The following is a 21,304-nucleotide window of genomic DNA, read 5'->3' as shown; positions in this document are numbered from 1 at the left end:
TGAGATGCTTTGTGAATATCTTTTTTCTTTACTAGGCTCTAGTCTTAATTTTAAGGAAAAATTCTTTGAAAACATCATAATTCTAAGAATATTCTAAGAATTTCGTCACTATGAGCAACTCTTAGTACGAGGAAGCTTTATGAATATGGCCCCAGGTCTAAATACTAGACTCATGGTGGACAAAAATTCAGCTAATACCATAGCACCCCAAGCCAAGGGTAGGGCAAACACTGCTTTCAACATTTGGAACCAATACCTGCAACACGGCAATTATGATATTACTTTTAGTTACAATTCTGAATATTTAATACACTGTAATAAATAAGAAAATCACAATGACACGATGATAATGCTTTGATGCTCCCCTTTGCTTCCTTTTGTAACATCATCCAGAGAGGAGCATTGCCTCCATCAGTGATCACCAGAGCCCTGACATGTTTCCCTGTTTCTTTCAGACATGATGGCCGTAGGCTGTGACCTGAATGGGGTCCACTATGAGAATGGAGAAGCTTTCCAGCTCAGCCCCCTCTATAAGTGCACTTGTATTGCTGGAGCCATTGGTTGTACCCCTGCTTTCATCCAGAAGCCTGCTGGACTTTTAGGCCCTGCCTCGCTGATGGGCAACATGCCAGCCGGCCTTCGCAGTGCCCAGAGCCCAAAGAAGAACCAGCAGGACACTATCTACATGTCAGGTGTGTGTTTATAGAGTAAACCTGTGGAGAAGGGCCAGCCTGTTCGGTTTGTTTTTCATGAAAAAGAATGTTAAAACAAGATGTCCTCTCTGTGCTGTAGGGCTGGGCAACATGGCCTTAAAATAATATCACAATATTTTTAAGGGCATATTGGGATTCCTTGATATTTTTAAATCTCCTCAAAGTATTTAATAACTGTATTTAATGTTGCTGTTTGATTTTTAAAAAATCAAACAGCACAATATTTTGGACCAAATAGGCCCTACTTCAATATCAGTGTTGCAACAATATTGTAGGGGTGACTATTGGTACTTTCACAAAATATTAACACAATGAGATTTCTGATCAATAATCATCATTAAAGTGGATATAATGACTAAAGTGGAGACAAGACAAGTATCAGAACAAGTAGAACAGTCTGGTAAGTTGGGAAAATTATACCACTTACTGTAATGCAACCTTTAAAACCAGGAAAAGAGACCAGTTGTGCCATACCATGATATAACGATATCCAAACTGTGATGCAATAAAAATATTTTTATTTGGAGTAATTTCATACACTCAAGAAATAATTAGCCAAAAGCTTTGACAAAGTATTTCAATTACATGTAATATTTTCATCTAATTTTGTCACACAAGTTCAATGTGGCACATTAAATGCAAGGTTTTCTATTATATAAACTCAATAACTTAGTTTGATTAAATTCAGTTAATGCTGACTTATACATAAACCTTATGTGTTCATTCAATTATTACAGAACTTCTACATAAATATTTGTCAAGTGTTTATTATCCAAGTATTATATATAAAAGCAATACATTTCAAGGTGGTTATTCTGTCTCCTATAATAAATCACACATTTAGTTATTCAATTTATACACATTGACTCAACATGATAGAAAAAAATTAAATTTGACCCTTTACGTTGAACCTATGCAATCGAAATATATGGAAAAATTACATGTACTTGAAATACTTTGTTACTTTTTTAAGCATTTTTTTTTTCAGTGTATGGTTTATAAGCATATTTTGATGATTATCATGATAATAATGTTAATTGCAATTATTTTGGCCAGGATAATGGTCAGAGGTGTCAAGTAACGAAGTACAAATACTTCGTTACCTTACTTAAGTAGAAATTTTGGGTATCTATACTTTACTGGAGTAATTATTTTTCAGCCGACTTTTTACTTCTACTCCTTACATTTTCACGCAATTATCTGTACTTTCTACTCCTTACATTTTAAAAATAGCCTCGTTACTCGTGAAATTTCGCTGGGCCTCTGATGCGCCTCTGGAGAGGCACAGTATTGGCGAACCGAACCAGTATGAACGGATAAGCTGGCGGCGCGGAGCGGGGGCATGTCGGTCTGATGGTGTTCACTGTCTGATAACTGTACAGATCCTTCACTCAACAAAATATAGAGAAATGTCCCACAAAGCAACGTTACATGACCATACAACAGTAACGTAGTAACTGGTCGTGTCTTTGGCAACTTATGAGGGAAAAAAAACGCAGTTATGTGTCTGTCAGCCTGTCGGTCCGACCAACTCTTCGTCACATTTCTGCCCGAAAAACAGCGTCTGTCCCCGACAAATAACTCACCAACTCACAAAATCACCGTGATGGTCAGCCCCCCCAACCGAGACTTCAGTGAACTTTCCCCCATAAACAGCCTCCCTCCCCGCAAGTGACAGAGTCAGACAGCGTCCCGTTTACTGATGGTGATTATGTAATTAAGAGAAAAACGTAACTTTGTCACTTTCCAGGATGTTTGGTGGGTCAGGATCCCAATCACAACACATTATAACAGTATCCATATGATTATTAACAGTCAGCAGGTACATGTTTAGATTAACAGGAGGACACCGGGGGAAACACACACGTCATCATCATGACGTGTACCGTCACGCCTCTTTTGGAGCCGCGGCGCCAGATTTCTGTGTGAATTATACTCTTTTACACTCTTTTTTGGATGTACTTTTAAAAAAAAATGTTTTCTAACGTAACATTTAAATGATATTGGTATTAAAAATGTTTTAATACATAATCCATGTCTTATTATAAATTAGGATGTTATTGTATCAATCTGAAAGGTAAAACCATCGAATTTTACTCAATGGCCTTTGTGCCCTGTCATGTGGCCTTGGTGCCCCTAAAAAAAAAAGGCCAAATGGCCTTGCCCCTAAAATGACGAAATTCCAACCCTGTCCGACACCCTATTGGTTTGTATGCGGTCCATCGCCCCTGCACGACACAAATCACGTCACACTCCAGCAAGGACATAGCAGACTTTATGTATGTAGCCTAGTACGAAGATGTCCGTGGCAGAGACTCAAGAGAACTCGAGCAAAATGTGACAGATGTTAATGCTCAGTAGCACACATATATGGTTCTTTAATGTATTTGCATTGTACTAAAATGCGTTCATTTACAATGGGCATATATGAGGCTGAAACAGGTAGCCTAGTGCATCCCAAATTTTTCAACATTAACATTTTAATATAACATTATAGTCATTATGGCCTTTAGAAAAATGTTTTTTTTGGGGAGGTGGGGTAGAGCGCTATAGGCCCCTGTGGCGCGGCCTAAGCTTTTGTCCTTAATGGCATTTTTTCCCCTTACATTACTTTTACTTTTATACTTTAAGTAGTTTTGAAACCAGTACTTTTACACTAACTTGAGTAAAAAGCTTGAGTTGATACTTCAACTTCTAAAGAAGTATTTTTAAATCCTAGTATCTATACTTCTACTTGAGTAATGAATGTGAATACTTTTGACACCTCTGATAATGGTGACATGAAATTCTCTTGTGATGTAAGGAAATTGTCTGTCTGTTTGTGTGCCAAAGAGCATTGCTTTTGTTGAGGGGCTTAACATACTCAAAAAGTTATGAAACTTTGCACAAACTTCAAACATGGTGGAAGTTCACATATTTTATGGGTTCCGGCGATAAGCGGGGCAAAATGGCTTGCTAGCGCCCCCTAAAAGGCAGCCCCAGGAACTACTTTCACATTTATGACACTTGGTATATGTGTATCACCCTTAGACCTACAATAAAGTCTCTTGGTGCTATGAGGTAAACCCAACAGGAAGTCGGCCATTTTGAATTAAGTGCTCATTTTTGGCAATTTGCGTGTGTTGTAGTTTAACAAGCTTCTCCTACAGCTTTTACCCGATGGATGTCAAATTTTCACAGGCCAATATAAATACATTTGTGATGAAAAGTTAATCAAAGCTTGAGTTTTCGTTGAAGGGCATAGCCGTAGCTGGCAAATATCAATGATTAACGAGTAAACAGGAAGTTGCCCTTACTTACACTTTTTATAAGTGTCCTGGCCAGAAAACATTTATATAACAATATTCGCTTACAGTCAAAGTGTATGTTAGTGGCAGCAGGAAATCACTTCTTTTTTAAACTCCTCCTAGCTGTATGACTAGCATTCCAACTCAGAACCGCTGAGAAAACACTTAAGGCCTGAACACATTACCGCACCAAATTTGACTTAAAGTAATAGTGCCACCTAGTGGCAACAGGAAATAACATGTTTTTTTCTTTTTCACTTCTATGCAGGTTGACTAAATCCACTTCCAGAAAAGTCCCCCTCCAGTGTATTTTGATATTTCATGATTTTCTGAGTTCTTTCCTGGCAGTGTTGATCAGCCATACAGTGTGCCATTTTTTTTGACATATAACTTATTTTTGTGCTCAAATTCACTAAATTTAAGCTGTTGCTAATATGGAATAATGGCATATAACGCTAGTAGAATCTGAGAGTCATCAGTCATCCTCCAATAGGGGTTATTATAACAGCATGGCTCCTTTAAGTAACTGGGCAGTGCGTAGTGTGTGAGTGGTCCAGCAAGAGGAGAGATAGCTATGGTGATTGTGCAATGGGGAAAGCTTGGCAGAGAAGTTGTCTATGGGCAGTAAATGTACAGTTCAGGTTACAGTTTGACCATAAGTAAACTTTGCAGCTCCTCAATACACAAGAACTTCTGTTTGAGTCACAGCTATCACCAGTAGGTGATTTGTTAATTTTTAACAGGGGGGATGGCTCAATGGGAGCACCACCCTGCCCCAACACACCTATGTACACCTCCCAAAGGACATTGTTGATGCCTTAACCATAACTGTGACATTTCTAATTTTACAATTCCATTTTATCCAGTTATCTTCCTTCTCTCCCTACTACAATTGTCTTTTCATAACTGTATTAAAGTAATGAGTAAATACACCTTTAAATTGTATGCAGTGGACTGAGTTTATTCAGGCAGGGTTTTCTCATGTTTCTCACAATACACTACAAGCAGGGTCATTTTAAGTTACATGACCCCTTGGAATTTTTTACCATCTAAATTCCTTGAAGGACACACAATGAACATTGTGCAAAATAGTAGAGCCTGACCGATTCATCGGTAGGCTGATGTTTTCGGACGATATTAGCTTATTACAGATATATCGGTATCGGTGTATATATTGTCCGATATGCACCGATATGAAAACCTTATATTTATAAACTATAATGCAGAAAAACATGCTTGGGCTAATTTAAAATTGGTGTAATGACATAGTTTGTCCAGCAGAGTGCATAAAACAGCTGGTGTCAGGAAATGTAACAGCTACCTCACTAATGGTTAAACTATAAACCAGCACAAAAATGACAATTACCAACATAACATAAGCCACCATGTTCTGAACAGACACACTAAAAACACTTATAAAAAGTAACATTTTAGTTTTAGAACATGCAAACTTGTTGTGCTCCTCTACATGAGAGACGCACTGGGAATCCACCGGAAGCTGCTCTATGACGTCGCGTCTGCTACAGGTTTTGTTCCACCCTCCGCATGGCATCATACGATGAATGTATAAAGAGAACCCAGCAGGAACGTTTCAGAAGCGGAGCCTTTTGTCTGCCCGATTTTGTTGACTTGCTCAGATTTTGTTGATCTGGTCATTTTTCGTTTTTATACAATCGGGAGTCTGCACAGGGTGTTTTATTTTGAAAATTGACCGGATGCTCTTTGTCGTTCCTGTGTATCTGACTTCCTGCCGGTGCGATCTGCTCCGTGCAGCTTGTTGCAGCTTCCGTCAAAAATCGACCAGGCAGCCGGTGTCATGCCAATGTAGGTATCCCCGAGAAACTGTTTCCCCTGGCCGCGGGAGCACGCATTCATTCAGCGAAGGCGGAAACAGCGCTGCGCTTGCTTTCACCCAAGTAAATTAAAACTAACAACAATTGCATTGTTTAATTCAATGTTCTGGTGTTGTAATTATCTACGAGGTTTTGCAACATGGCCCACCCATCAAAATAAATGCTTTTATTCTCTTGTACGTCGTAACGTCGTACTACGTACTGAACGGAAAAACCAAGGCAATAATTTCCTCATGTGATTGACATATAACACGCTGTAATTCAAGTCCTGGTATGGAATTTGTCAAACTAAATAAATGTCGATATCCAAAATCAAGATCACTGTGATTGTTTTCTGGTTTCAATTACGTCTATTAAATCTACTTCACTCGAAATGTACTATAATGGACAGATGAAGCCTGACCTTTGAATGATTTATTTTATGTGTACTTCAGATACTACTCTATAACCTCTGTGATTATGAACAAGTTTCTTCTCTTCACAGAGGTCTCACAGAGGTTATAGAGTAGTATCTGAAGTACACATAACATAAATCATTTGATGGTCAGGCTTCATCTGTCCATTTTGAGGGGGGGAACATTATTTCAGACTGTTAACCTGTCTGCCAGAATTTGTATCCCCCCATATCTTTGGCTAGAAGAGAAGAAACGTGTTCATAATCACAGAGGTTATAGGGTAGTATCTGAAGTACACATAAAATAAATCACTTGATGGTCAGGCTTCATCTGTCCATTTTGAGGGGGGGAAACATATTATTTCAGACTGTTAACCTGTCTGCCAGAATTTTTATCCCCCAGTACCTTTGGCTAGAAGAGAAGAAACTTGTTCATAATCACAGAGGTTATAGAGTAGTATCTGAAGTACACGTAAAATAAATCATTTGATGGTCAGGCTTCATCTATCCATTTTGAGGGGGGGATACAAATTCTGGCAGACAGGTTGACAGTCTGAAATAATATGTTCCCCCCCCCTATCTTTGGCTAGAAGAGAAGAAAGTTGTTCATAATCACAGAGGTTATAGAGTAGTATCTGAAGTACACATAAAATAAATCATTTGATGGTCAGGCTTCATCTGTCCATTATAGTACATTTCGAGTGAAGTAGATTTAATAGACGTAATTGAAGCCAGAAAACAATCACAGTGATCTTGATTTTGGATATCGACGTTTATTTACTTCGACAAATTCCATACCAGGACTTGAATTACAGCGTGTTATATGTCAATCACATGAGGAAATTATTGCCTTGGTTTTTCCGTTCAGTACGTAGTACGACGTTACGACGTACAAGAGAATAAAAGCATTTATTTTGATGGGTGGGCCATGTTGCAAAACCTCGTAGATAATTACAACACCAGAACATTGAATTAAACAATGCAATTGTTGTTAGTTTTAATATACTTTGGTGAAAGCAAGCGCAGCGCTGTTTCCGCCTTCGCTGAATAAATGCGCGCTCCCGCGGCCAGGGGAAACAGTTTCTGTCAGGGAAACCTACATTGGCGCGACATCGGAACGCATAGCAGACGTGCACGGCTTGACTCCACTGTGCGCTGTCGATCGCGGCCGCTTGTGATTTGTAACACACTTTCTGCTACTAGGGGATGGAGAGTGATGGCAGGTTAACAAGGGGGATGCTTTTTGGTAATTTGCTAACAAGGGGGACGGCATCCCCCCTCATAACGCCTACTGGCTATCACTATCCCTGCTAATATTCATGCTGCTTGTCCATGCTAGTATCGATGCTATCGCTAATACATGCTAGTGATTTTGATCCTGTTAGAACCGCAGTCTGGTTGCGATGGTAATAGAGTGGTGTAATTTGTAGCCCACAAACCCAGAAATCAGTTAGCATTTTTGCACATCCTGTTCAATCATCTCAAAGTTTGAGGTTTTTTAATTGATTTTCGGTTAAATGTCTGAAATGAGGTCTGTGATTTCTACAGGCTTAAGCTCTTTACACGTTTTGTAAAACAACATAAAATACACCATTAAATGTCTCACAATTTAATAATAATGCGCTTATGTGCCTAAAAAATGGCACTTGCTCACAAGTGGCTAAATGAGACTACAGACGTCACAGACATTAAACATCATCATGCCAAACACTACTCACTAGTCTTTACAGGCGGACTTCAGTCACAAATTATGCTAACTCTAACTTTGCAATTTGAAGGTTGATCAATTTACACAATACGTGTTTAGTAATTGTGTAGTAAGATGCTTAGTTGTGGTGACGTTTAAATCATGTGACCGCAATATAGTCTGTTTATAGCCCAACAAGTTTTTTTCACTTCTAACGATTTAATTCATACCTCGAAAATCACAAGTGGTGGTCATCTGTGAAGATTATCTTACTCAACAAAATGTCTAAGTATCACAGAGCTTATTTTGGGCGATATTCCAAAATCCTGTGGAAAAAACCCATAGGCTTTTTGATGAGGGAACCAGGGTGATACTAACTCCCGGGTTAGCCTACAAAAATACGTCATCTCTACACTACTCTATAACTACATATGACTATTTGCCACATCCCCATTCTCTGTTTGAGAGAGAATGTCAACCGTTTAGCAGGAAGAAAAAGTGAAGTGAAGATTCTCAATCTCAGAGTTCTCATCTGATGCCGATTCTTCAGTAGCAGAGAATAATTTGTCGAGAAACAGGAAGTTGTTAGAACTTTTGTGTAAGGGCCCGTGTCCAAATTGCATTGTTTTCGGACAGAAAAGCGCTGGCGGTGCGCTTGGCAGCACTGGGATGAAGCTGGTTAGACTATAGTAATAGAGGGCTGATGACGCAGCTAATTAAAAGCTTACAACACATAGGGCAATATAAAGCACAACACTCACCATCAGAAACATTCAGTGTACAGACAATTAACTCCCACAATTGGAAGAATCTTTATTTGATCACATATCATACAATGTACAACAAAGTTAAACTGGTACTATTATTCAAGAGACATCCACACAAGAAAGTGTGTCAAGATATTGTTGTCACAGAGACAAGACGCACGTGCAACACTTTTTCCCCTCAGCACAGAAAATGCTTCATCTTACCGCTCCTGAGCACACAGCCAGCGCATTTCTGCTTGAAAAAGAAAATGCCATGGGCATGGGCCGTAGGACCTGACATGTTTATTCATGAATAGCTCATATTGGCCTGATCCTTTTTTCATTTGGTGCTGCATTTCATACTGAGAATTAGTTTAACGTAATTCAGCACTATGTGTTTAATGTTTAGATACAATTGCCCAATTTGTGGCCCTTTGCTTAAATTTTATAAGTCAGTATGGCCATCTGGAAAAAATGTTGCCCACCCCTGATCTACAGTATTAACTTGTTAAAGGAAATGGATATCTGTAGTCTTTTGGTGGTCTGCTTGGCAGTATGCTGGCACACAGACTAGCTCTTTGTGCAGGATGTTGTTGACACAGTGCCCTTTAAATGTAATACTGAAAGCTTACAGGGATCCTCCTTTAGCCTGGAAGAAGAACTGTCTGATCCAGACCACTCCCTGGAGCCCCTGCTCCAAAACCTGCGGCCTGGGCATTTCTGTGCGTGTCAACAATGACAACAGCAAGTGTGACATGAGGAAGGACCAACGCCTGTGTCTGCTGCGGCCATGTGAGAAGAGCGTGATGAAGAGTGTTAAGGTGACAAGTTAGTCAAATCCTGTTCAAGTACTGACACAGTTTTATGTAATATCAAGAAATGTACACATTATATCACTGTTTTCCCTTCATACATGTAGATGCCAAAAGGAAAGACTTGCCGGCCTAAATTCCAAGCAAAGAAAGCGGAGAAGCTGACACTCTCAGGCTGCACCAGCACCAAGAAGTTTAAGCCCACATACTGCGGTGTTTGTGCAGACAAGCGCTGTTGTGTCCCCAACAAGTCACACATGATCAAGGTCAACTTTACATGCAAGGGGGGCTCCAACACACACTGGAAGATGCAGTGGATAACATCTTGCGTGTGTCAGAGGAAGTGCAATGATCCAGATGACATGTTTTCTGACCTGCAGTTACTCTAACGGATCTGTCAAAGAAGTCCAGCGACTGAGACACAGGTCACAAGCCCTGCTGTGGCAGTCTAAGGACTGAAACATACGTTGATTAAGATCTTCTCAGCAGCGGAGATGTGCCTTAAGAAATCTCAAAAAAGACAAAACTACAAAACCTTATTTCATAAGAAAGAATGACTGAGATAAGTGGATAACTGAAGAAATATGTTGTTAGTTATGATAAAAGCTTTTATGAACATTGTCTTTAGGACATGTATGTGCAATAACAACAAGGAACATGGCTAGTACAGGAACAGCAGATGTTGACTTATACCTCATACCGTACCTCAGAACATTATGGTCACAGCGCCTAGAATTGGCATATCAGGTCATAATATAGAGTGAACTGAATCCTCCCTTTTTTAACCAATGTTTTTACTGCTTATTTTTTTCACATTTAATCAGGTCACAAATAAGACAATGTTGATATATAACTTATAAAGGTATGTACAAAAGATATTGTTGAGTGAAGTCATTTTTGAAAGATAATCACTGCTATACAGCAGACAGACGAAGACAGACAGCTGACCACAGAGGGGACGTTCATCTGGCAATGCTGAGTCTGTGTGCATCAGGCATGAGTCTCCCCTTTGTGCCATCCAGATGGTGGTACTCTTCAATCAGTGAGCTGAGAGAGCTGATGGCCTCTGAGAAGATGTTCTGCTCCATCCCTTCTACATGCAGGTAGTGATGTAAGTGAGCCTTCAGAAAACAGAGAAAGAGTTTCAGTTATGAAGTCAGAATATAAACAAAGGTATTCCAACCTGGTTTAGATTCTGCATTCTCACTCTTTAAAAAGTCCCATATTGTAGAACAGGGGTCTACTATTACCAGCCAAGGACCCCATAGCTGACAGAAATGGAGAGGGGACCCCCTACTGTGGAAAATGATGATGCATAAGCCTACTATGTATATGGTGTAGAGCAGCCCATAGTGCCATGTATAAACATTCCTTCTTATCATGCTTCCTATAATGCTATTACATAACATTTACTGCCAGATTCATATATTTGTATTTTAATTAAACATATATGTTTTCGGGTCTTCTCTGCTTTGGGTTTATCCGTAGCTACTAAGTCTCTGAGGTGGAGGGTATGTCAGAGTTTCTTGCTTGATAACTTCCAAAATGATCCATTCTGGCCCATAAGAATTTCTGTACACGTGTGGTGATGTTACAGATAACTGGCTGTTGTAAAATTGTAAATGTTACAATGCTACAATAATACGGAGCTCGCTGACTGTAGTTGTGTCATGGATAGGTGCTGCAAGGTGATGTAGCCTAACGTTATGGAAGCTTTGTAACATGATTACAAGACTATCATCAATGTTTTTTTTTTAGGAATTTATCTTTGCTAATAATATGTTGGATTCATATTAACATGTACTTTCAGAAATACTCAAATTTAAAAAAAAAAAATTGCATAAAGACAGATTCAGAACTGCAAATCATGCTTCCACTAGGAGTGCAACTAATGACATCTTTCAATCATTACATTACTCACTTAGCAATTAATGTGGTTGTTTATTTTCCCATTAATTGTTTAGTCTACAAATGACAAATGTTACCAGCACTACTATGCTTTTTGAGTATTATTTTGACAGACTGATGTAATTTTTGTTGGTTCTGCACCAAACAAGCATGTTCCCATACGTCTGGAGATTAGATTTGTAGGCTGTTGGCATCTCTGTAACATCAGAATACTTAATTTATAATGGTATGTTGTGACACATTTTACCTTTTTAAAAAAAAATGCAGCTCTTGTGATACAGATGTTGCATTGGCCATATTCTGATTTTAATAAAATTTCATAATAATTGTTTGACCCTAGCAGAGAGCTACTTTATGTCTTATATCTACTTATAATGTCTAACCATCTGTCCAAAAGTCCAAAGCATGCAATTTTCTAAGATAGTGGAGAAAAAAACAAGTAAATCCTCACATTTCACACATTTTCCCAGAAAGTATATGATGGTTTCACTTGATAAATGATTAATTCCTTTGCTGAAACTTCTCATGCTCTAAAAACATGGAATGAGTTGAAATGCACCTTCTTCCTGTAGAGTTTAGTAAAGCGTTCTCTCAGCTCCATGAATGTGGCCTTCACACAGGTGTTGTTGGCCAGGGCTAACAGGAAGTGGGAGTGACCCACAGGAGGCACTGAACACAGGCCTGTCTTCCAGCCTTCCTGGTTCCACGAAACAAAGGGCAGCGAGAGCTTCAGTCTAGAGCCGGGAGATAATAACAGATCAAATTACAGTGTTTATCGTGCAGCGAAGAGGACATTTTACACTATCTACAAGAGTCTTAGTAGCAATTCAGTCATTATCTACTCACTCCCATGCTGACTGAAAGTTGGGTGAAGTTTACCACATAACAGTGTTGCAGTATTCTTCTATACCAGGGTTTCTAACCCATGGGCTGTAAAAATCCTATAGCCCATGTCTGGTCCAATGTCCTCAAAAACGTTGGGAACCCCTGTCCTAAACAACTGAAGTAGATGGACAATATGACCTTAAAATAATATCACAATATTTTTAAGGGCATATTGGGTTACACGATATATACCTCGATATTTTTAAGTCTCCTCAAAGTACTTAATAACGCTAGGACTAGGAAAAAAAATTAAACATCACAACATTTTTTACCAAATAGGCCCTCCTTCAATATCATGTTGCAACAATATTGTCGGGGTGAATCTATTGGTACTTTCACGAAATATTAACACAATGAATTTTCTGATCAATAATCATCAGTAAAGGGGATATAATGACTAAAGGGCTAAAGACAAGTATCAGAACAAGTAGAACAGTCTGGTAAGTTCAGAAAATTCTATCACTTACTTTAGTGCAGCAATATCCAAAATCTCAGAAGGTATATAGTCTCATATCACGATAACGATATATATCGTATATACTAGGGCTGTCAACAAATATTCTAAATTCGAATATATATTCGAATATTTAAAAAAAAACGGAGATTCGATTGTGAAAATTAATATTTGACTGTGGAGAAAAAACACATCAGCGGCTGCTTTGCGAGTGGGCGCACTGCATGACAGGTCAGGGACAGGTCACTTGCACAGCGTCACTCACTGCTGAAAGTGAGACGCGACAAAAACCGTGGCAGATGCAGATGGCAGAGAGAAAAACGAATCGGCAGAAAGTTCAGAGCCCAACTCGGCAGCAGAGATAGCGGTTTGGACTCCAAGCAACCTAAAAAGCCCCGTTTGGAAATACTTCGGATTTTGGTCAGTAGATGGCAAAAATGCGGAGCCTCGAGATAAAGTTGTATGCAAGCTGTGTAAGCTACAGTTAGCTTACCATTCCACCGCTAGCAACATGAGGGGAGTTTGCGCATAGAGAGAGCGGGGGGCGAGCGAGAGAGAGGTCTACGGTCTTAAAAGTTTTACGGTATAGGCCATTAGTTCATTTACTTATTTTGTAATGTGTAGGTATGTTTTCAAAGACACGTTAAAACTAAAATAAAAATACTTATACAAATAGTTATGTCTCATTGTATTAGTTTGTCCTCCTGTTATTGACCTAATGCACAAATCTAGATATTCGAATGGTTCGAACCTATGTGTTTTTATTAGAGGGAATATTCAAACGTCATTTTGGAGCAATTTTGACAGCCCTAGTATATACTGCCCAGTTTCGTTACCTAGTAGATAATGAATGAATTTTCAGTTTTGGGTGAACTTTTCCTTTAATGTTGAACCAAATTGCTTTCCATTTTCCACAGACTAGCAACTACAACAACACAGGACAAAACGTGATTTTATTCATTCTTTTGGTCTGTAATGGAGACGTGAAGGCAGATGGAAATGGTGCCAGGCTGCCAGTCAGACTGGATCACCAATCAGCCTTCATTTTCCTGGGAGATTTCGTGCCCGCTGACTCAGTCATCCAGGTCATGGTAATTGTAAGTGCTGTATCGTAGGCAACTGGACGTGTTTCAGTTTCTTGAAGACGTTTCACCTCTCATCCAAGAGGCTTCTTCAGTTCTAACTAACTGGAGGGGAGTTGCAGGCTTTTAAACTCTGTGTGGGAGTGTCCTTACAGAGTCGTTAAGGACACGAGTAAGCTGAGTTTCAGAGTCGTTAGGGCCACTTGTGGGTCGTTGATCCAACCGGCCTTCATGTGGGTTGCTAAGGCTAGGTGAGCCCAGGTGTGAATGGTTGTTTTCAGGAATAGGTATACTGTTAATGTTTTATTTGTTTAATAAAAAAAGGCCAACTTTGCAAACAGCAAAATATGCTGCAGTACATCCAGAGATTAATTGTGCTCTTAAGAGTCTTTTAGGCAATATTTCTGTGCTTTACCTCCTCCTCATCCCTTTCCTTTTACACCATGCTCATGCACTCTGCTCTCACAACAGCTTCTGTTTCAGTTTCTCGCCAGAGGAGAGCTGGGTGCTGAATGGAGCAGTCATGAATCATTTCTGTCAGTACTGAATGGGTCTACTATTTGGGAGAGTGAATGTGAAGGCCATCTATGTGCCTATCAGGGTGGGTGTACTGACTCCTCTGCTGTTTTGGTGCAGAATGAGGTAGAGTGGGAAGAAAGTGCTCTGACCTCTCGATGTTCCTGCGGAGGTCTGACACCTGCACATTGCCCCTGAGCATGAGGGCGCAAGCCAGATAGAGGCTGTGCTTGGGGTCGGCTCGTATGAGCTGGTGGTCTTTACTGAAGGCATCACTGAACATCTGATCCAGTCTGGAGGGCACAGGTAGAGGAGAGAGAATGTTCACACCATGACAAACACTTCACAATACAGAAAAAAATTCTCAGTGCAGCAAGTTCTTTCCATATATTACATTTAAATCCTGACACATAACCGCCTATGTTGTTTGCTTGTTTATCACGTAATGTCTCGGTTTACTGGCTGTATTTCCTGAAACGGCCTTTCAGGGACTTGAATTAGACCAGGGGCCAACGGGGCAATGAGTGAAAAAGAAGAATTTTAAAATTTGTATTTACCCAGGCATATTCTGCTGAGCAGGCGAGGTATTTTTAAGCAACACCCTGTTCTGCATTCATACAGTCACATATTTTCACCTCTGGGAGCTGCCCAATACAACCACCACTCTTTTTGACCAATGAGCAGCTTCTCTGTAGCAGATGAGGTCTATATGGCTCACACAAGGCCACTTTTATGCCAGATGTTTTTGGGGAGGAGGTGGGAGGATCAAATGGTGCTTTTCCTGTCACAAGCCTGCTGCCTAAACTTGAAGTTGCCACCATCCCATGTGATAAAATGAAAGCTGCCTTTGTGGTGCCTCTTGTTCATAACACGAGGGTATGGATAAGACCAAAAAAAAATTCTATGTTTTATATTAATGACAAGAAAGAAAAATAAGAAAAAAAGCTTCTGTTTTGGGAGCTCTTCTATGCAGAAGCATAGCACTCAGATCATTTTTATCATCTCTGAAGGAAAAACTGGGCAGGCCATAGAGCTGGGAAAAATATACGATGTATACCGTTATCGTAACATGACACTACTTACTGTCTAAGATTTTGGATATATCACATTATGGCATAATTGTTGTCTTTTCTTGGATTTAAAGGCTGCATTACAGCAAAGTGATGTTATTTTTCAAATAGTATTTGAGTAGATCATATTACATCAGTCATGATCTATAATGTTATCATTTTACTAAATTCAGTAATCTAAATGAATTATTCTAAACCAAAAAAGTAACAAGCCCTATCTGCAACACATTAAGGGTGATAGATAGATACAGTTGCGGTCAAAAGTTTACATACACTTGTAAAGAAAATGTATATCATGGCAGTCTTCACTTCCAATGATTTCTATAGCTCTCATTTTCTATAATGGAATGAGAGAAACACACTACTTTGTCACAAAACACATTCATGAAGTTGGCTTCAAATCTAAATTTATTATAGGTCTTCTGAAAATGTGACCAAATCTGATGGGTCAAAAATATACATACAGTAACTAGAACAATCAATTTTGGAGATTATAGAAAGTTGTGTGAATCATTTTCTTTGCAGCATGGCCTCTTAACTTCTTCTGAGTGATTGTGGTTGATAACAACAACTGGTGACTTTTCTGGGCCCATTTTAATAGGCCTTGTTTGATACACCCACTACACTCAGCTACAAACACTACAATGGGAAAGTCTAAAGAGCTCAGCATTGATCTGAAAGAGCACATTATTGATTTGAACAAGTTGGGAAAGTCACTTGGAGCCATTTCAGAGCAGTTACAGGTCCCAAGATCAACTGTACAAACATCTGTTTGTAAGTATAAAGTGCACTGCCCACACTGGCCACAATGAGCAGCAATATGTTTGGAGGCGAGAAGGTGAGGCCTTCAACCCCAAGAACTGTCAAGCATGGTGGTGGTAGTATTATGCTGTGGGGTTGTTTTGCTGCCAGTGGATCTGCTGCTCTAAAGAAAGTAAATGGAATAATGTAGAGGGAGGATTATCTCCAAATTCTTCAGGAAAACCTAAAATCATCAGCCAGAAGATTGGCTCTTGGGTGCAGTTGGGTGTTCCAACAGGCTAAATGGCTAAATCAGGCTAGAATAGAGGTTTTGGAATGATCTTCCCAAGTCCTGACTTGAACCTCATCAAGAACATGTGGACTGTGCTGACGAAACAAGTCTGTGCCAGGAAACCAACAAATTGAGTTGAACTCCTTAACTGAAGGATACAACATTGGCTCACTAAATTCTTTTTAGTCAGTGTAAATTAAGTTTACAGAAGTGTACATCACAAGAAGTCATAAAGTAGTGACTCTGGTAAGTCAAACAGTCATGGGAATCTGTTAAGAGCCCCTGCTTGTTTTAATAAAAATATCAATATTTGGCATCAGTGTATCAATCGTACTGCAAGAACGCGAGATACAATATACCTTATCTACATTTTATCCCCCCCCCTCCCCCCCCCCCAGTCCTACAAGAACAATGCTGTTTCGATGTAACAATGTAAATACATGCTTCTAACTAGTGAGGTCAAAACTGGAGGGGGTTCCCTTCTTATTGATCATTGCAGTCAACATGAGCCACGTGTTGAGGGAATGATGGAGCTCATGTGAGCTCAGTACCCTGAACTCTGCGGATTTCAAAAGAACTGTGATAAAAATAGCTGCAGTGACAGCCAGACAGCAGACCTTCTGGTGGGAACACTGACATCAGCCAGCGGGTAGAGAGGGGTGAGGCTGGGAACCAGGTAGTGTAAATGAGGGAAGGGGACCAGGTTCATGGCGATCTCGTTCAGATCCATGTTGAGCGACCCCTCAAAACGAGCTGAGCTGCAACGAAGGAAACATATAGAGACATGGAAAAAATGATGAAGTGATACTGATTTAGCAGGAAAAGGCAATTACATTATGAGACACTCACTTTATAACAATGTAATGCTCAATTATATAGCGATAACTATTTGAAAAAAACTTCAATTTAACAATGCCTCCCTCATATGTGTGCTTGAATCTTCAATCAAATTACGCTCACTCACTTCAGACAGGAAACTACAGATTGGTGGGTCAAAGTTGATATAAATGAGCAGGTAAACATACAATCAACATACAATATCTCCCCCCCGCCAGATTCCACTGGGCCCACATCGCCAGCATTATGGCCAGATTACTGTTGTCAGAGCCGATTGTGGCCATTCAAGACAATACTTCTGTTTCCACTGGCTGCACTTTGGCCCATTTCAGCAGCGTCCCAGAAGTGGCTGTCTGCTCCAGAAGTCTATTTTTGATGGAAGCTGACGCAGCCAGGTCAAGCTACACAGAGCAGATCAGGCCTGGACAAATGGCGGAACAGCATAGTGCATCCAGTCAATTTACCAAATGAAACACCCAGTCCCGACTCTGGAGCTACAGCACAAGAAAGTCGGAAATATTAACAATAAACACACTTAAAACAGACAAATATGCTTTGATTCTGAAACGCTCCCAGTCGGAACAAAACAGCTTCGCACACGCCATGTAACAGAGATGTGCCCAGTGGAATTAAGGGGTGAGAACCAGTTTTGCTGGCTCTTAACTGAATGGCTCAAACACAGGAGGAGGTACTCAAAAATTCAATGATGCTGTCCATTTGAGGGTGAGCTGTTTACCACTAAACAGTTTGTGTTCTTTTCAAAATTGATTCTTGCTATTGTTCATATAACAGTATGAATCTGGCTTGATCTTTTGATGGAAAAAGTCACAGGATTGGGAGCACTTACTTCTATATTATGTAGTATATCAGTATTCATAAATAAGTTATCCTACAACCAGAAAGGAATGTTTAATTTAAAAAGTTGCGCCTCAAAATAAAAGGGCTCACAAACGCAAACAAAATACGTCCATACCAATACTATGGAAGTAGGGGTGTCACGATTATCTAACTGATGATGATTCGATTTGACTTGTGATTTCAGGGTCACAATTTGATTCAATTTTCAGTATTTTTCAGCATTGACCTCTATGCTTTTGTTAGACTCACATCTAGATTTGTAAAGATCATTGGTTTAAGGCCCTGACAACTGTCAGTTACATTTTCAAATTCACCTTTAAAAAGTTTACAACAACAGACTTGACTTTAACCTCATGCCTTTTTGCAGGTCAGGGTACAAGTTCAAATATAATTCAGACTTCAACAAAAAATACCACCCTTCAGTCATTCAGCAATAAACAACAAAAGATAGGAATTCAGATTGTTACAAAGTTTGTTTTCTCAAATCTGTGGCAAGTAAGCCCTCTTCCCCAGCGAGTGACTAAAGGATCTCTGAAAATGTGATCAGTTCTCATCAGCTGAGTTCTTCCACCAAGAATAAGCTAATTTAATCGATATTCAGTTTAGAAGCAATATCATGACAGCTAGGGATGTCCTGAGCCGATCTGCGGGATCGGGATCGGGATCGGGATCGGGGGCCGATATAGGCATTGTTTAATTGATCGGGATCGGCAATTTTGAACGTGGACCCAAGCCCGATTATTTTTACGTCAGCTGTCGTAAACGGAGCACAATTTGTGGCAGAACACAGACGCACGCGTAAAGTTACTCTGGCAAACCTGTGGATAAAATGTCTGCAGTGTGGAAATATTTTAAATTGAAAAGCAAAAGCAATCCACTGACAACATGTAACATCTGCAATACGACCATTGTGCGAGGGGGTAACAAGGAGCTGCATTTAATACTACAAATTTGTTTCGGCACATAAAAAACAAACACTGAAAGAAATACAACGAGTTCACTCAAGCAATACAGGCAAAGGCACCGAAGCAACAAACACTCACGGATACTTTCGAAAGGAAAGAGAAATATCATCGAGACAGCAACATGGCCAAAAATATTACAGAGAAGATAATTGAATTCATCGCTCTGGATAACCAGCCATTCTCCGTGGTAGAGGATCAGGGTTTTCACCGTCTTCTGGAGTTTTTGACTCTACCATCTCGGCATTACATTTCAGATACCGCCTTACCGGAGATGTACAGCAAAGTCCGTGACCACCTACGAGGTGATTTAACAGATGAGAGTTTTACTACAAAGCTGCACTAAGTGAGATCTAAGTGAGAGCCAAAGACTTTTTAGTTACTGACCTTGTTTACTTGGTTGTTTTTGTTAAAAGAAAAAACAAAAAAAACAAACAAATGAAAACCAATGTTGCAATAGCATATGCAGAATAAGAAAGAGCCATATGAAAGTATTTACTTTGTTTCAACAAAATAAAAAAACCTATTAAGAACAGCTTGGATGCAGGTGATTTTTTTCTTAATGCGGCTGTATTATCTAGGAAAATATTAGTTAGGGCTAAGTATCAGATTGGGACTCGGTATCGGCAGATACTAAATATTAAATGACTCGGATCGGGGTAAAAAAAACCTGATCGGGACATCCATAGTGACAGCCCTACATGGGAGCATGTCTAGTAGTAAAATAAACACTGCGAGACTGGCCCCTCTCCCTAAACATACAGGGGTCTACTGTATACGAGCAGACAGTGATACTTTACCTGGTAATATTGAGCAACAGGTTAGCCACAATGTTATTCATGGCATCAAAGGGCTTCTCTGCCCCACTGAGGCCACCCTGCCCAGAGATGATGGTGCTGTCTGTCTTGATCACCGACCCTAGCTTTCCACTGTGAGACATACGTTTGATCTTGTTCACAATGTCGACCAATGACTGGAGGAGAAGTGAGGGAGAACAGAAACTCATTTTAACTGACCTGCACAAACTGCACATATGTTAGCAGAGAGAGGGGAAAAAAAACATTTACAAATGCACAAACCTGGTTTTCAACAGGCAGCACACAGTCAGCGTGCTCTGTGAGGGCACTCATGGCCAGGACACTGTTGTAGGGAGATGTGATGACATCATCCTCCGCAGACGGATAGATGGAGGTGACAATTCGACACACCTCAGGGAACTCCTCCTCCAGCAGGCCCAGCACTCTGGTCCCTAGGCCAGAGCCCGTACCTAAAATTCCAGATCAATGCATTTACTTTCTGCTCGAATGAAAGTAAACGCATCCACACACTCCCATCTGTGCAATAGTCATTTACAGAGGTAAACAAACGGTCAGGAAGCTTCTTCATTTATAAATGCATCTTTACATGGGCAGGGTCAACTGTCTTTGTGTCTTACCTCCTCCCATAGAGTGAATGAGGAAGAAGCACTGCAGACAGTCACAGTGTTCTGCTGCCTTCCTCAGCTGATCCACTATTTGTTCCCTGTAGGCTGAGCCATACGTCATGTGTCCAACTGCCCTGAGAAAGAAGAAGCGTATCAATGAAAGGCTAAGATGTAAAACCAAGTCTTGGTTTTTGAGCCATGAGCTGGAGCAAAAAATGGTATAACTATACCAAACTGTATATATAGTTTGCAAAATGGAGAATATTTCTCCAGTGTCTGACCCAAATTAGAAAATTATAGAACCAAGGTTTGTTAATACATAATACTTCTCATCAGAAACAGACACATATATATATAAGTATGTGAGATTGAGAAAAGCTAGTGGTTTTATAGGTGTTGTTTTACTGTGCGCAGATCCCACAACAGTAGTTGCCGTTGGGTAAAGGGCTTAGTAGCCTCTGTTGTATGGACTGTGTGGGTTTTTGGTGTGCAAAATTTGCATGAACCAACAGGTCTTTTAAGTTTTTTCCCCGTTTGTAAACAAAAAGGGGCACCTTAAGTGGCAGCCTCTGCCCTGATGAGTAGCACACAACTTATCTATCCTTGGATGGATGGAGGTTGTCAGGCAGAGGGTCATATCAGCCTCAGGGTGCAGTCTTGACCTGTATTTGTTTTTCAGGTAGGTGAGTGAGGAAAATCCACTTTCGCAAAGATATGTTGTTGCAAAGGGCAAAAGGCTCCTCATAGCTTTTGTTGCCAATTGTGGAAAGTCTTTCTGGCAAGA

The 21,304-nt window shown here is 40.0% G+C and overlaps 2 protein-coding genes across 2 annotated transcripts in view; one reads left to right on the top strand and one right to left on the bottom strand.

Annotated features, from left to right (window-relative positions):
• ccn6 (cellular communication network factor 6) overlaps positions 1–9,881 on the top strand; it is a 23,240-nt gene extending 13,359 nt beyond the window's left edge. Inside the window, exons 3-5 of the mRNA XM_073493349.1 lie at positions 456–692; positions 9,308–9,501; positions 9,600–9,881. Coding sequence (XP_073349450.1) covers positions 456–692; positions 9,308–9,501; positions 9,600–9,881 — 713 coding nt within the window. The remainder of the gene's footprint in view (positions 1–455; positions 693–9,307; positions 9,502–9,599) is intronic.
• Positions 8,714–21,304, bottom strand: part of tube1 (tubulin, epsilon 1) — a 26,030-nt gene continuing 13,439 nt past the window's right edge. Inside the window, exons 6-12 of the mRNA XM_073492544.1 lie at positions 20,533–20,654; positions 20,177–20,364; positions 19,898–20,070; positions 17,058–17,198; positions 14,490–14,630; positions 11,960–12,134; positions 8,714–10,613 (exon numbers count right to left, since the gene is read on the bottom strand). Coding sequence (XP_073348645.1) covers positions 10,455–10,613; positions 11,960–12,134; positions 14,490–14,630; positions 17,058–17,198; positions 19,898–20,070; positions 20,177–20,364; positions 20,533–20,654 — 1,099 coding nt within the window. The 3' untranslated portion in view covers positions 8,714–10,454. The remainder of the gene's footprint in view (positions 10,614–11,959; positions 12,135–14,489; positions 14,631–17,057; positions 17,199–19,897; positions 20,071–20,176; positions 20,365–20,532; positions 20,655–21,304) is intronic.

This window comes from Pagrus major, chromosome 22, assembly GCF_040436345.1.
Source record: "Pagrus major chromosome 22, Pma_NU_1.0".
Lineage (NCBI taxonomy): Eukaryota > Metazoa > Chordata > Actinopteri > Spariformes > Sparidae > Pagrus > Pagrus major.
Note: the sequence above shows the minus strand (reverse complement) of the source record. Positions and strands in the feature narration are given on the sequence as shown.